This window comes from Chroicocephalus ridibundus, chromosome 6 (genome assembly GCF_963924245.1).
Source record: "Chroicocephalus ridibundus chromosome 6, bChrRid1.1, whole genome shotgun sequence".
Lineage (NCBI taxonomy): Eukaryota > Metazoa > Chordata > Aves > Charadriiformes > Laridae > Chroicocephalus > Chroicocephalus ridibundus.
Window position 1 is genome coordinate 46,855,984 of NC_086289.1, and position 16,533 is coordinate 46,872,516.

The following is a 16,533-nucleotide window of genomic DNA, read 5'->3' on the forward strand; positions in this document are numbered from 1 at the left end:
GAAATTGTTGATCCTTACCTCTTTTTAGAATGATTGTTAAAGTCAAATATTCAACAGCATGATTAAACCAAACTGGCTCCTCAACGTGTACTTTTTTTGAGGGGGAGGAGGCATAGGAGTTGTCTTGGGGCTTTTTTGTTGTGAATATTGGGGTAAAAATGTAATACAGAGATTGTGCATCCATGGCATTAAAAACTGAACAAATAAAATAATAAAGAGCTCAGGTTTATTTAAATGTCTAAATTTTACTTTTTTAGCTTTTATTTTAAGCGATGTGCACCTTAAAATTGTGGTCTCAGAATGCTGCTGTATTTCATGGAAATGCAACTCTTAAAATTATTAAAACAAAGTAATTCTTGTTATGTTCTGAACAAACTTGTTTTCTTTGATGGAAGTTTAACGTTGAAAACTTGTACAATGTGTCTGCCCATTCACAATTCATATACTTTTCGTCATTAGCTTCTTTAAGCCCCCATAAAGTGTTCAGGAAAGTAGAGGAATTGATATATTTTAAAATCTTCTAGATGTAAACCTTGGAGAAGTTTTGAGGTGATAAAATATAACAAAATTTAGGGATAGTAGGAGCTTATGGAAGAAAGAAAATAACCTTTTGTAGCTGCTTTTTAATAAAGTCAGATGATTTTTGCCATCTGTTCAATAACTTGTGCATTGCATCGATTATTTATGCCCAGAAAATTGGCTGTTGTGTGGTGGTTCAATGGTGCTCTTTAAATAGACTGAGAGAGTACACAACATGCAGTACTAGCCAAAACAGCATTTTCTGTTTCTTCCTATGACTGTAATCTAGAAAACAATCATATTTTGAACTTTCTCAGGGAGCAATATTTTCATTTATTTTTCCTCCATTTTTTTGGCAAAAAGGACTGTTTGTGTTGCTAGTTTCATGACTACTCACTGTCACAACTACAAATACTGTGGTGCTACAAATGACGGTGAAATGGGAACGCTCAAGCTCACTGATTTAACAAGGAGCCCGAGAATGGAAATACATCAAAATCTTCATATGCAGCCAAAGCAGTCTTTTCGGCATCAGCAGCAGGCACTGAGCTTTCATACGTCTTTTAGTTCATCCACGTTGCCAGTGTCTTCCAAACACAGAGGAAAATTTATAAACCTACGCGACAGTGTAAAAAAGAGTCCTACAAAAAGCACAGCAAAAGTAAAAGCTGCTAGTGGTTGGGTGTCCGATGGCTCATGTTCTAATTGTTCTTTAGAAAAGGTACGTATCGCACTAGGTATTTATAAATGTGCATTTCTGGTGCAAACTGTAGAAAGCGTGTCACGCTTTTTCTTTCTGTAGCTTTATCCCTGCTATTTCTGTAGACTTAATGTTACTTAATCTTCTTTTGTATTTTATTGCTTGAAATCAAAGTAGTAATAATTGAAATTGGGCTGGCAAAGCAGTACTTCTGTTCAGTGTTTTCCCATTAAGACTGTTGCAGCGTATACAGTGTAGGGTTTTTATAGTAATTTCTTGAAAGTGGCAAAAGTCTGGCTTGCTTGACTTTTCTGCTCCAAAATATGTCTTTTAGTACCTGACAAATAGCAGCATCATGGAATTTACTGGTTTAGTCGATCTGCTTCGGGATGCGTATGGTGCTTTGATTATTTCAGGTTAGTTGGTATTTCCTCACAGAAGGAGTTATTGTGTGTGTTGGTTAAATGTGAGAAAATGGGTGTGATTTTCCTTTTCACAACATCTGGATTTAGTGTTAGATTTGGGGACATTCTTTTTAATTCATCACTTAAAGGTATTATTATCTTAGCTTTTTTTAAACATATCACTTAAAATTAACCAATAATTTTTGTTTAGAAGTATGACAAAGTCTATCCTTACACTTTAAAAAATAATTACTTGAGATTTATTGTACTGTTGTAACAGAATGGCTTTCCATTGTAGGTGTTAGCACCTACGATGTTATTTAAGCTGATAGACTCTGTTAAAGTGAGTTACTGTTCAAGTCATGCATTTCTATATATAATAGTTTATCATACTTCTGTGCTGTAATTCATACATGCTCAAAACAAGGTTTTTAGTTGGCCTATTCTTGTCTTTGTAGTTTAAATTTGTGTCCATTAAAACCAGAATTATTAAATGTTGTAGTTGGAGACATATTAATTTAAAATTATTTTGAGGCTAGATTTTTGTTTTCAGAATACTTTAGCTTACTAATTTGGAGAATTCCTGAAAATTACAAATGTTTCTTGAAAATTCTTGAGAAGCAGAGCATTGAAAGCGAAACCCTGAGCTATTGGAGCCTATTCAGCTGCTCTCGCAGATACCTGTATCATATAATAATTTGCAGGCTGATTATGTGCCATAGTAAAAGAAAAAAAGCATTCTTCCATTATAACTATGTTCCAGGTCTTCTTGCTCTGAGGGTTAAGAATCTTTGAGTTTCTTGCATTGTCCTTCCTCGTGGTAGCCATAGTGCCTACTTCAGTTCACTGTATTCCATGAAATGTTGAAGTGAAGACAGTCTTACCTTCATTTGGATTTTACATCCTTTGAAGGTGGTTGCCAGTGTTGTCACCTCTTCCCTTACCCACGTTATAGTAGAGGAGACTCAACAGGAACATTGCCAGGACACTTGGAGGAACAGGGAGTAGATTATAAGAGTCAGTGGGTATTAAACCATCAGCACAAAGGGGAAATAGAATGACAGTACTGATAGCTTATCAGACTGGAACCTGAAAGAATTAGAGGACTTTGAACAATGTCAGTTGTAAAATAATAAGGGTAAAAATTGGAGCTGGATGGGAGGGTTCTTGAAGCATTTGGGAATGAGAAGCCCAGAGAGAAGAGAGTTAAGAACTGAGAAAAGGAAGGAAGCAGGAAAATAAAGCTGCCATTTGGCGCAGAAAGGGATACAGATTGTATGGCTCATAAGGAAATGAACTATGGCTGTGTCAGTTACTTTGTTAAGTCAAAGGGCAGGGGAGTGTGGTTGATTTGTTTTTAACCTTCACTTATTGCCGGAGTTGTAACTGCAAAGCTGGAATTTCTCTGACCAGCAGGCAATCAGTTCGTCAGCTTTAATGTTGTGTTATATTTTGATATGTAATATGTGTATATTTGAAATTTTGGTTAACAGCATTTTTTTTTTTTTTTTTTTTTACTGTGTGCATACATGGGAAGCTGCTTACTTTGGAACAAGGCAGAGTTGAAGGGGTGCTTATTTTTTTGCATTTGTAGGGCTGAGTGCTCACTCAAGCTATTTAATTTGATCTGCCCTCTAAAGATCGCAGCATTCTTCCAGTAGCTGGAGATTTGTTGCACTGAGCATTTCCTGCATCCTTTTCAAAATGCATATTACCTTTGGTCTAGACCAATTTAGATTCTTCCCCACCCCCCTTTTTTAACACTTGAAAGATTGTGCTGTTGTCCACACATGTAAGGATGTCTAAATGACATTATTAATAATCTTTCAAGATACCAAATGTATCTTGTTCTTAAATCTTTCAATAACTGCAACGTTTTTCACCAGCTGTTCATTTTGGGTAGATTGACTTTGAGCTGATAAAAACCTATAGAAATGCCATGTGTACATTTAATAAGGGTTGCTACTCTTGGGCTGTTTCAGATTTAATATTTACTTTTACCCTTTAATTTGGTATGTGCTATTGGTATGTATTGCTTAGTGTTTTAAAATATCTCAAACATTTAAAATATATTTAATACTTCTGTGGTTTTGGTTCATTTTCAGGATTTAGTATTTTGTCATTATGCCTCATTATATTTAAAGATTACAAGAATGTCTTGGAACAACTAAGTTGCAAGAGCTCTGATCTGCTGTTCAGCTTGTACTTTTGATGACAGTTGCCAGTAGTTTATGTTGATGACAGCTTGTTGACAACCAGTATGTTAACATCTCAAAATTATTTGAGTCAATGTTATGCTCAAGATGCTATTTGTAATCTTGTTCCCTTGCAGCTTAAGTATCAGTAGCTTTTCTGGTTATAATTTTTTACACCAAAATTCTGCTAGTCTGAAGGTGTATGGTAAAGCTGTATGAAGATCTTTGAGAAGTAGATGGAATCTGTTTTAGGCGTTTCTGCCCATTTGACTAAAAGATTTTCTTCAAATTCCCCCCCTGGTTTAGAAACCTAAATGTACTTCTGGTTTTTCCCCTTTATCAAAAAGGTGCATTTACGTTGTTCAGTGCTATCAACTTCAGCCACTGTTTCCCAGCTTTTGCACACTGTTGTATAATGGTGAAGGGCTTATGTTGTGAAACCATCCCACAAAAAGCCTGAGTCTGTCCATTGACATGAACAGGTTTTTTGTTGGACCCCGAAGTCTTATTACTTTGTACTGCCAGGTGAGTAACTTGGTATGAATGAGCAAAGTGGATGTGTCTTACTACTTCGGGTTCTCTGACACGAGCATGTTATTGGGGATGTTCTGCAGCATGGTTACAGGTAATAGTTTGTCTTCAGTTGTGGTTATAGTTGCCAAAACTGTATGCTATTTCAGAATTATTTTTTTTTAAGCTGCTAAATCTGAATCTCGTTTGTTTTAAAATGTTTTTCTAGTTTCCATTATTTTTGACATTTTGTTGGTGATTTTTAGCCCACAGAAGCTGTTCCTTCCTCTCCTCCCATTGTCCCTGTGATCCCTGTCCCACCAGTCCCTGCTGAGACCACTGTCATCCCATCCACCATACCACAGGTTTTTATTCTTTTTTTGTTAAATTTGTTCAGCTTTTATTTATTCAGTTTATTTCATTGCTTTGTTTAAATCATGCGTTGGTTCTCTTACACACAGTTTTGAGATGAACTGTGAAATTGCTGAATTAGTAATACATTGGAGCTTCATCTTCATTTTTCTTTGTTTTAAAGCAGGTTTTAGTCCATTTAAAATGTCTATTTCTAATATCTTCTCATATGTAAGTATATTAGTTGTGAAATAGCTAAAGAAAAAAAGCCCAAAAGAATGGAAAGAATAAATAGGATATTTTGTGTTCTCACATAATAATTTTAGAGCCGTTTCACCCTTACTAAAGTGTTATTGCTTGATTTATTTACTTATAGAAAAATGTTGTATCATCTTATATACAAACACTTAATATATGTCTTCCATCAGTAGTGCTTGCATGACGTTTCTTCTGTTCTTCAGTCATTTGTTGGTATTAGTGTGCTTGGGGGCATTTAGAATACAAAAGGGTTTTTTAGCCTTCTATTCCTAACATATCTGACTCATCGAATGTGCTTTCCTTCTGGACCTTCATCCTTTAGGTCGCATCATGTCAATGCACACACAAAAAAATAAACCCTGACAAGACAAGCGAAAGCAGTAAACATGAGTTAACGTTAATATCTTGCATGTAACTTGGAATATGTGACCACAGCATGGCAGGCTATGGAATAATTTAGGATAGGTAGCAGTTACATTTTTGCATGTTGAATGGCATTCTACTTCTATTTTTTGTAACTCTACTGTAACTTCAGTGCAAAAATCTCAAACGATGAATGCACCCTTTCTGAAAAGATGGATCACTTTAGAATTGCTTGGTGACAGATATTTATTAGCTTAATTCCCTTTCAAAGTTATCTAGAATACTTAGATATTTTTGTAGTATACGTGTCAGTATTTTTTTTCTTAAGGTCTGCTTTCAAGCTACGCAGCTAAACTTGCAATAGGCGGTAATCTTTTTTTATTTCTGCTACGTTGTTAAATTTTACATAATGCAATAATTATCAAAAGTTTTTACAGTTGGGTGTTTTATAGTGCAATTTCTAGTGGGTGTATGTTTACATGAATCTGTCATCTGTACTGTTCCCAGCAGGCAGACCAGAGATTTCATTGGTTTCGGAACTATTTCCTCCTTGCAGAGGGATTCTGCCCACATCAGGATTTGAGGCAGCCAGACTAATGCCACCAGTGGACTGCTGCTGTCAGCCCTGGGGGATAAAGAAAACTGAGTTTCCAGTAGTCTTTACTTTCAGGGAATCGCCAGTAGGCTAAACTTAATTTAAAGTAAAATAATTAGTGCTGTATGTGTTTATATTTTCTTTGACCGCCATTGGTGTGACAGTGTTAATGTCCACTGATGATGCTGGGTTACAAGCAGAAGAGCAAGGCGGCTGTGGTCTTCTGAGTGCGTATAAATGTCTGCACGAGTTAGCTATGTAATTCTGCATCATTTGTGATTCTAACCAATTAGAAAATGCCACAGAAAGTTATAATCACCTTTGGATTTCACAGATGCATTTTTGTGCAATAGATACATCTCTCTATTTTGTTAGTCACTTTGCCCCTTAGGCAAGTCCTTAGTCTGCTTGTAAACAAACTTGTCAAATGGCTCTTAAATATTTGAACAAGCCCTGGCACAGAAGCCTGAAAGCGTTAGGTAATTTGGAGAACTCTTGCATAACAGACTGAAATACCAGGTCTTCCTTACAGAAACATTTGATGTTTTGTGTTAGTTGTTGCCCTGTGTCTTTGCAGTGTCCAGGCGTACCTTTGGAGTGCCTGGCACAAAGCTTTTCTCCTGCCTGCTGGGAAACGATGGTAAATTATTGCTTCTTGATGGAGAATTGAGATAAACGCAGAAAGAGTGTTAGGAACAATCAATTTATGGAAGGTGTTTTGCATCTGTTGTCTAGTTTGTGTCTCAAACATACTGTTCACGTAGAAACCTCACCTGCTAATAGCAATTTGCTTTTAGCTAGTTTTCCTCTTCTTTTTGTAAGACATTAAAAGAAGAACACTTGTCAGCCTCAAGAAAAAGACTCATGGGAAACCAGCTTTCACTGGCGCTGCTTCTGTTGAATATACTTGGATATTACAGAATCCTAATATTAAATAAAAATAAAATCCAAAATTGAGTGAAATGTGAAGAATGTGACTGAACTTTCAAAATTAACCCTTGTTTTGTTTTCTATTTATAAATTGAAAATCTTTTCATAGGTGATATGCAAATATAAGAAATGTATGTATGCTCCTCTCTTGTACATCCAGTGAAGTTTAGACTCCTAATGCCTCATATTCAGTCAAGTTCTTTTTAATGCAATGTATTGTTTTGTTTTTCTTAGAATTGTGTTAATTATAAAGCTCTTACAGGGATGGTGATGCATAATTTAATTGATTGGCGATTTTAATAGAGGATCTTGTTTTTAATTTAATCTTATTTTAATAGAACTTATTCTCGAATAAGAAACAAAAATTGGAATGTCACTCAATGGCAGAAAATGGTTGTGAGAGATAGCATTGTTTTGACAGAGATTTTTATCATGACAATAGTAACTAGTACTTGGTTTCTGTACTGCGTAAAGTGCACCCATGCTTCTACTGAGAGAATTGCTGGGTGAAAAAGGTGTTTGATGGCATCTTGACAGAGTCCTAAGTGTCATCCTTTTTGTTTCCTTTTTTTTAATAGTCTACTCTGTTAACTGGCACAGATACCACCTGATTTTAGTACTTATTAAATGATACAGGCCTAATTTCTGACAGCAACCTGGTAACAGGTTGATGACTCTCGTCTAGTGGTGGTAGATTATTTGTCTCAGTCTTTTGTGAGGAACTTCTGAGTCATTGCTTACTTCCTAGCTTTTGGAGGCTTTTAAAAATCATGAATTCTTCACAAGTATGTTGTTGTTGTCATGGTAACAAAACTAAAATGCAGTGTATGAATAGGTTAATTTAATTGTCATGTTTTTGTAGATTTTAAGCTTATCTTTGAATGAGTTTAATACCGGCTTCTATTGCTTCCTGGTAAACTGTCCCTGAGTTTATTTACACACACACAGATTTAAAATAAAATATTAATAATTAAAAAAATAAAGAATGTCTTAATTTTAAAGATAATGGATTTTTATACGTATAAAAAAATCTCAGCTTCATTAAAGCAGTAAGCAGATTGACTTTGTTTTGTGCCATCAAGTTTGCAGGTCCTGGTAAAGTTAATACATCAACAGTATTTGGACTCTGGAATATATCTGCACACTTTTTTTTGTTGTTGTTGTTAGAGCAGGCTAGATGCTACCTATTTTAAAGGCAGCTAATTGATACAAAAATAGGAAATGTATTTATTTGGCAGTATTTCAGATAAATACCATCAGTCTATATGGATTTTCTTTCAGTTGAAACCACATTCCTCACAGAAAAACTCCCAGTAACATCAGAGAGTAAAAGTGTTAGCTTATTCAACTAGTTCCTGTCTAGCAAGAATGCTATACTATTTCCTATTTCTATAGCAGTCATCTCTGACTGCTTATGGCTTGTGAAGCCGTAACAATTTTCTGATGGAAGCGTATGTTGCTATGTGGTAGCTGAATATCTGCTGTGGATTTGCTTTCATAAGTCAGTTTTGTAGATCCTTTTTTCCATAAGTTTGCATTTCTGTAAGTTTCCATTTTGCAGTTTGAAGAAGAATAAAGAAAGTCTTCCTGGTTGGAAGAAAAAGGAATCAAATGCACCAATTTTTTTTTTTTTTAAGATATGGGCTGGTAAAGCAGCTTCTGGATGTTGTATCACAAATTACTAGGGTAACTGACATGTCACATGATAGCATGATTCAGTTTTTCTTTTGAAAAATAAGATAATAAATGACAGAACTTTTATATAAAGTATGAGCTCAGAGTTTTGGAAGAGTGTGATTTTGTGTCATGAAAGCACTTTGTTCAGAGTAGAAGCAAGTGTTTCAAAAGGTGGGGGTTTTTTTGAGATTCTCAAGCTGAGACTACGTTTTAACAGAAATTTGAGAGACAGCGAATTAAATGTTGTATGATTATCATTAACATTATTTTCTCTTATGATGTATAATTTTTTTTTTGTTCTCTTGTTAAAGGCAAATCCCCCTCCAGTGCTGGTGAATACAGATTCTTTGGAGACTCCAACATATGTAAGCCTACGTTTGCTTTCAATTATATCTTTAGATAATGTTTTCTGTATGTAGTTGTGTAGGTCTGTTGTTACTGATTAATAAAGCCTATTTCATGTCTCTCGTGATGCATGATATCCTCAGCTGTCCTGATGGTTATTTGAAGTCCTTAAATAACTGTTTCATGAAGAAAAAAGCTGTAGATTGCAGGTGGAGGGCTCTGTGTGAGTACTAGTGTGTGACAGTGCAAAACACAATTGTTTGAACACTGAACCTCTGGAACTCCAGAGAACAATCTGTTTCAACTGTGCAGGCAGATGCTTTAATATTTAATGTGCCATTTCAGTTGCATTTCTCATCAAACCACTTCTTAATGCAGTTGCTATACTTAAGATTTTAGTGCTCTGAATGTTCACAAAAGTGTGTTTGTTCTGTTTGAAACATTGAAGTAATAAGTGTAGATATGTGGAGGCAAAAATTTGTGTTCGTGAATGTGTTTTTTGTGATATGAATACCACTGGCATATAGAGACTTCGGAGGCTTTGGGTGTAAGTTAGTTTGGCATAGGTTTCAGGTCTGCATCTTCCTCCTACAGTTACTTATATCCCACATGCTTGTTGTTTTTTCTGTACAGTGTTAATGCCTGTACTAATTGCTTTATATTGTGTTTGTTCTAGGTACTGGTATTAGCAAGTAAAGAGTAAATCTTGTCCTGGTCAAAAGCATTCATAACTTAACAACATTGCTGGAAAGGAGCTGTAATAGCTCAGTGGAGACAAAAGTGTGAATTAACAATTTAAGCAGAAGACAAAAGATTAGTACAGTGACATAATTGTCTCAAAAATTAATCCTGAGTGCATTCATGATGCCTCTGACTAAAAGATCACAGCAGCAGCCTGCAGCATGTGGCCCTTTTATTGATGTGATGCAGATACGGTTTAGAAAAGCATACTGAGGGTGAGGTGTCTTCCTGCACACACCAACTAAACCAGGAAAAAAAGATTAATAAAAACATATTCATGTTTTGGAAGGCCCCAGCTGATAGGGGTATGTTGTAGGACAAAAATTAGTAGAAATAGGAAGAGAAAATAGCATTAAGAGAACAAACTGGCACTCAAAATTATAAGCTAAATTATCAGTTTGCAGTGAATGTAAAACATAACTATCTGTAAGCATAGGAGGTTGAGTAAAGGAATATCCTTCTAGATTCCTAAGTAGCTAACGGAGTTGTTAAGTGATAAGTAACGTAAAATCATACTTGGGAGGTAACGGCATCATGAATCTACAAAAACCTTAACTAGTAAAGCTTTTTCTATTGGAAGAAGAAAAAAGCAAAATATGATTCTAGAAAGTCATCAAGGAACACATGGTCAAGAACACAGCCGTCATTGTCTTGGTCATTGTATAGAACTTCCTTCATCCAGGGGAAGTCCCTGCAAATAAAGCTTGGCTTAGTGCATCTGAGATTAATTCAAAACTTGCAAAAGGAAGAATAGGACAGTGATTTTTATAATTTGATTTTTATCATTTGACATATCCTTGCTCCTGTCTGCTAATGTTTCCATTCAAATGTAATTCAAATTCAAATGCAAATTAAAAAAAAATAATTATGGAGGTTTTGTTTGTTCCTGTTTATCTAGATGATATTTTAAAATTGGATTACAGAGTTTTGTACAAGGAAATAAACAAGAGACTGCTTAAATATATTAGGATTGGTTTTGTTTTTGTTTAGTGTAATGGTAATAAATAGGGAAATGATTAATTGTTCTTGTTATTTAAAAAAAAAAAAAAAGCCACATACTGATCAGTTATCACGAACCATTTCCCAGGTACTGTAATACTAGCTGACCGGTTCAGTTAGCACATGTTGTCATTCTTGTAGATAATAGCTCAAGCACTAAGCTAGCATAAAAACTTCTTGATCACAGTGGCTTCTTTTGTGTTGGTGTGGTAATAGATACTGTTTCACGTGTTCAGAAGGTCAAGACCTCTTCCTTTTTTAATGGAGAAATATCATGTGTTAAATTCACAGTAGCTTTTCCACTGAACAAACTACTAAGAACATATTATTTTTGAGGTACTGAGCAAGGAGAAAGATAGTAATCTGTTATGTCTGGAATGGACATGAATTCTGTTGTATTAAGGGGAGATACAATTAGAGACTGAGGAAAAACTGTAGTGAGGGATAAATGAGCTTGATATTTAACAACCTATGAAAGTTGTGGTATCTTGAGCTTTTAAATATGTTGAACATATTATAAGCAAATTATGTAGATGAGATCTTAATTTTGTTTGGGGTTAATTAAAGTCCCTTTTTAAATTCTCTGCTAGAAAACTGTACAGACTTTAAAATGCTTTCTTCTATACATATATGTTTGTATCTTTATAAAATCTTGAATAGAGAAGACTGCCAGATACAGTATATCTTAAGAATAGACAAGATGTCTTGTAAAATAATAGTATAAAAGTTATTTCTTCTCTTGTTAAATATTAAAACTTAAAAGGCTTGAAAATAGGGAATTACCTGTAGCTGCGTTTTATATTCTGTTGAAGGTATCTGTGGAGGAAAGAATTTGAGAAAAAAAATATCTTAATATTACTCTTCTGTTAAATATTATTAAGAATTTTATATTTAAACTGTTTTCACTTAATTAATATATTTATTACTTCTGTTATTTGATTCTGTCCTAGTCTGTAGGCAGCAAAGAGTGTGGGTATCCTTTCTAACTTGAGGACAACAAGGCTTACTTCTAGTATTTGGATTTTTCATCTGATTTTATAAAATATTCTTCTAAACCCTTCTTCTGGTTTTGGTCCTATTTTAATTTGTTGATCTTTAGTATATGTGTAACATGATAAATAGTAATATAAACAATCATTAAATGTTGCTTTTGAAGGATCTTACTCATTTCTCGTGAGAAATGGTGTAAAGCATCAGTCTTTGATTTTTCTCTGCTCTGTGAGGAACAACAGTTGGAAAATCCTGCTCTGTTAATTCTGTACAATTTCTCCTCTACCCCATGACCCCTTCCTTTTTTCTCAGTTTCAACTTGCTATATGGCCTAAGGAAAATCTGATGATCTCAAGATCCTGGCAATCAGAAGCAGAGGGCCTCTGCTCTACAGTATGTTTGTAGAACAGACTGCTCTCTGAAATCTTAACTTTTAAACTCATACAAAAAGAGTGTCTGATTCATGTGCAGAGCGGTGTGAAAATCACACGTCCCCTCTGAGCTCAGTGGTCACCGTGAATCAGCTGAGATTTGATGGGAGTGGACCGCCAGCTGAGCAAACAGTGTTGTGTAAAGTGTAAAATTCGCTATAAGTCTCTTTTCTTTCTTTATAGGTCAATGGCACAGATGCAGATTATGAGTATGAAGAAATTACTCTTGAAAGGGTAACATGCTAAATGTTTCTTTTCCTCTGTTTTAGATGAAAATTATGATACTTTAATATGAAAAATTAACCTCCTGATACTGGAAGTGGCAATTCAAAACAATTCTTACCGTTCTGTTTTGTTTTTTTTTAAGGTAGATTATTTAACCTAAAGAAAAAAAAATACACCCAGTTGCTTGAGCAGGAATAGAAGATTTTATTAATATTAAGACCATTAAGAGTAAAATGGAGGAAGGATCTCCCGGAGTCATACTGCGTTTAATGTTGTTATCTAGACTTGTAGAGAGTAATAACACAAATTATCATTTCATTTCCTATATTGCCATTTATTATAGGCTTTTATTTATACCATGAAGTTCTATAGTGATACTCAGGCTGCTTCTAGTTGAGATTACAAGTTACGCCTTGTAATATGCATTGCTTTGTTAGGTTTACCATGTAGAGATCTGTCTCAGTTCTCTTTTTTTGAGCTGCACTCTTAACAAAAAGAAAGAAAGAAAAATGGTCGATTCCTGTGTGGCTCTGTGATTGATAGTAAAGGCAGGCAACCTTTGAAGAGAAAAATGTCAGTCTGAATTTCTGCGTGAGAGGATATATTACGTATGTGACACAAATTACTTGGGGACTTCTAGGAAAAATAATTTGTCACTAATAATTTAATGAGGAGCAAATATTCATGTGAATAATCTCAAAGATCTAGCTCACTAGAGAGAGAAGCTTTTATCTAGTTTATCAAGTTAACCTCAATGAGAAAGCTGTGGAGTTGGAACTGTCTCTTACAGTTACACAATGACTTATGTTCTCCTGTGAAAATAAGTATAATTACATCTTACCTATGCTTATATGTAGTGTCCAGCTTAAAGTGTCTTTTAATATTTTTTATCAGGGAAAATTATATAGTTTTTGTTCTATATTGAATCAGATAGATATATTAGAATATCTTTTACTCAAAAAAGAAATGCATAATTTTTTTTCGCCCTCTACCTTTAGGGAAATTCAGGACTTGGCTTTAGCATTGCAGGTGGTACAGACAACCCACATATTGGGGATGATTCAAGTATTTTCATTACAAAAATTATAGCCGGGGGTGCGGCTGCACAGGATGGAAGATTACGGTATGATGACTTTCATGTGTTGGGTTGCTAAATGTTTGTTATTATATTTTCGAACAGTGGATAGAACGCTTTCTGTTACTTTTAGTAGTTTTATTCTGCTACGTTACATTTTAAATAAGTTTTTCTTACATAAGTATTTCTTAAATAATGAAAAATGTTTAAGTGGACCAATTGTTTTGTTGTTTTTTTTTTTCCACAACCAATAAAATCTGCAGTTACGTGAAATTAGGTGAACTTTACATTTTCTGTTCAGGGGTGAAAATTGATTATGCCATGTGCTCTTTAGTCCTTAATTCAATATACAAAGGAAAAGCTTAGACAGGTAGGATACGTGTCTCGTGGTTATCTATGTGCAGATTTTCTGATCTGTAAGATAACTGACTTTAATAACAACCCTCTTCTTGTAAGGTATAATTCTGTGTCTTAATTTTTGAGAATACTGCACATCTTCAAAAGCCATTTTTAAAAAAATCAATAGAGTATTCCTTCTACAGTATACCCCATTTTCTTATTTAATTGTGGACTGATGCTACTACTTAACTCCTAGTGAGGAAGTGTTGGCATATTATTAGACGGCAGCAGATGATATTTGCAACCTCCTTTGAAGAGTACTGTTAGAAGTTAATAACAAATTGCATTAATGCATTATTTTTCTAATCCAGAACAGTCTTTAAATATACTCCTGTATCACTGTGTGGAAAAAAAAAAACCCACATCGGATTGGAGGACCAGCTTTTTTTCCCTCTTGTTTTGTCAAGAACTTGCCCTGTCGTTTTTGATACAAATGCCTGATGCCTTATAGTTTTTAGTCTTAATAAGCTTATTTCAAGGCATCCTTCTAGCTTGTTGGCTGTTGTCAGGGGTACATCTGGCAGAACGTGGTGACAGGTGGGTCAGGCATTGTACTTAGTGTAATGAGAGCTCAGTGTTACTACAGCAACATGTTAAATGGAGTGGAAGGCCAGCACTTAAACAGCTTGTGAAAAGCAGGAATGGAGGTTGACTTGTTCATATCATGGCCTAAAACTAGCGTGTTCTCATTGTGTGCCTCCTAGTTTCAGAATATTTTAATTCTTTCTTATAGACCTAAACAAAAGAGAGTTCGTACAAAGCTGTTCAGAATACTGTTTAAAAGAAACACATAGAAGATGGTGTCCACTTCATCTGTGAACAAAATATTCCCTTTAAATATTTTCTAGTGTTCTTTGTTTTATTTTTAAGCACTAATAATTACTTTTAGAGTATTGTCTCGAATCAATGTATTTTTGAAGCAAAATCTGTGTAACTTAATGTGTTAACATGTATGTTAGTGTATTGTAGATAAAATACTAGGCTCCTAATGTGTCCACTCTGCTGTAACACAACAGCTGAACATGAATGTTGCTGTCTCTAGGGTTAACGATTGTATTCTACGAGTAAATGAGGTGGATGTTCGCGATGTGACACACAGCAAAGCAGTTGAAGCGTTGAAAGAAGCAGGGTCAATTGTACGATTGTATGTCAAAAGAAGAAAACCAGTCACAGAAAAAATAGTGGAAATCAAACTTGTAAAAGGCCCTAAAGGTACGTAGGAAGTACAAAATTTCTGTTTCACAAGAAGGGTAGAGTTGACGTTAGATTTCTGCATTTATTTTTCAAAATAAAATCGTACCTTGTGTATTAAGTTCTCAGAAATGCAGAATAATGAAAAATAAGATGATGGCATCTCAAATGCTTCTGAATTTTCATCCCTGTATCTTGAAACTGTTCTTGTAGAATGCATATTTTTCTTTCAAATGATACAAATGTGTTTCTGATAGTATTTATTAATTTTTAAGTACACTAAAAATGGGAGTAAAATACTTCATTGAATTACCTAAAAAGATCTTTGAGAGATTAAAAAACATTTAGAGAAAGTATTATTTTGTTTCTACATGGAAAAATGTTGGACAATGGTTCCTTATATATGGTTCTTTAAATATCACTGGTGGTGCTATAGCTGTGCTATGTGTATCTTTCACAAGGCATGAAGGACATGATTTAGCTTTTGATTTTCAGAACTTCTGTAAACGTTACATCTTTAAGAAATTTCTGGAAAATTGTGGAGCTCACTTGGAAAGGCATTTAGTATTGCTTCAACCAGAGCCTATTATTTCTTTATATATATATGTATGTGTATATGTGATACAGACAGCATTATTATTTACGTAATAATTGGAATCTAATGAATGCTAAAAGGTTTCTTGAGTAACAATTTTATCTTCAAGCAGGTCTTGGTTTCAGTATTGCTGGTGGTGTAGGAAATCAGCATATACCTGGAGACAACAGCATCTATGTAACCAAAATCATTGAAGGTGGGGCAGCACATAAAGACGGCAAACTTCAGATTGGAGACAAACTTCTAGCTGTAAGAAAGAGCTGCTTTTTTTTTTTAATGGTCATTGACTTTTAAGTCCAGTAAGGGCATGATTCACTTCGTGGTTAAGCTGCCTGCCAGTGGTGTGCTATTTCATAGAAATTGATAAAAAAGTTGATATTGCCAGGAAATCAATGATAAAAATTAAATCTGCAGTGTTCGACACCATTTCATCAAAGAATCTGAAATCTGCTCCTCAGCACAATGTTTCATGCAAAACCTGTGTTAATCAGCCTGTTTATATCTGATGCCTGCTATTATTTTTTTGGGATCTGAGTGATGGGAATGTAAACCAGCATACAATGGGATTGTTTCTCTTCTCAAAAAAGAAGAATGGAAAGGGACTCCATGTACTGGTGGCTGGCCAGCCTGTAGTGAAACTGCTGTTTATATTGGATTCCAGTGTTTGTAATGCTTTTGAATGGCATTTTTTTAAAACTTACAATACTTCAAAGTTGAATTTTCTATGCACAAAATAAAAATAACTTTAAACTTTCTTAAATTCCATCCAGAAATCTAGTTGTCCAGCTAGAAAAACAAGAGCCAGAGCCAGGAATTTCCGAATGAATTTCTGAATTGTAAACTCAACTCTTGTAGGGTGCAATTGCTCCACCCGCCTATGTCTGCCAGGCGGTACGTGCTGCTGTAAGAGCTCTGAGTACAGATGTACGCAGAGTACATGACAGCAGAACCTGTGCTCTGTTGCCCTTTGAGCAGTAAGAAACTGACTCTAAATGTTTAGTGCAGAGTTTCCCATCTGTAAAAAGACTTTTTGGATAAGT

At 34.8% G+C, this 16,533-nt stretch overlaps 1 protein-coding gene across 18 annotated transcripts in view; it reads left to right on the forward strand.

The window, feature by feature from the left end:
• Window positions 1-16,533, forward strand: part of DLG1 (discs large MAGUK scaffold protein 1) — a 163,111-nt gene that overhangs the window by 93,366 nt on the left and 53,212 nt on the right. For 10 of the 18 annotated variants that reach the window (XM_063338639.1, XM_063338640.1, XM_063338641.1 and 7 more), the window contains 6 exons: window positions 4,595-4,693; window positions 8,814-8,867; window positions 12,192-12,242; window positions 13,232-13,356; window positions 14,750-14,919; window positions 15,606-15,742. In XM_063338639.1, the coding sequence (XP_063194709.1) occupies window positions 4,595-4,693; window positions 8,814-8,867; window positions 12,192-12,242; window positions 13,232-13,356; window positions 14,750-14,919; window positions 15,606-15,742 (636 nt within the window). The remainder of the gene's footprint in view (window positions 1-4,594; window positions 4,694-8,813; window positions 8,868-12,191; window positions 12,243-13,231; window positions 13,357-14,749; window positions 14,920-15,605; window positions 15,743-16,533) is intronic. The other 8 variants (XM_063338644.1, XM_063338645.1, XM_063338655.1 and 5 more) reach the window with 1 other exon arrangement.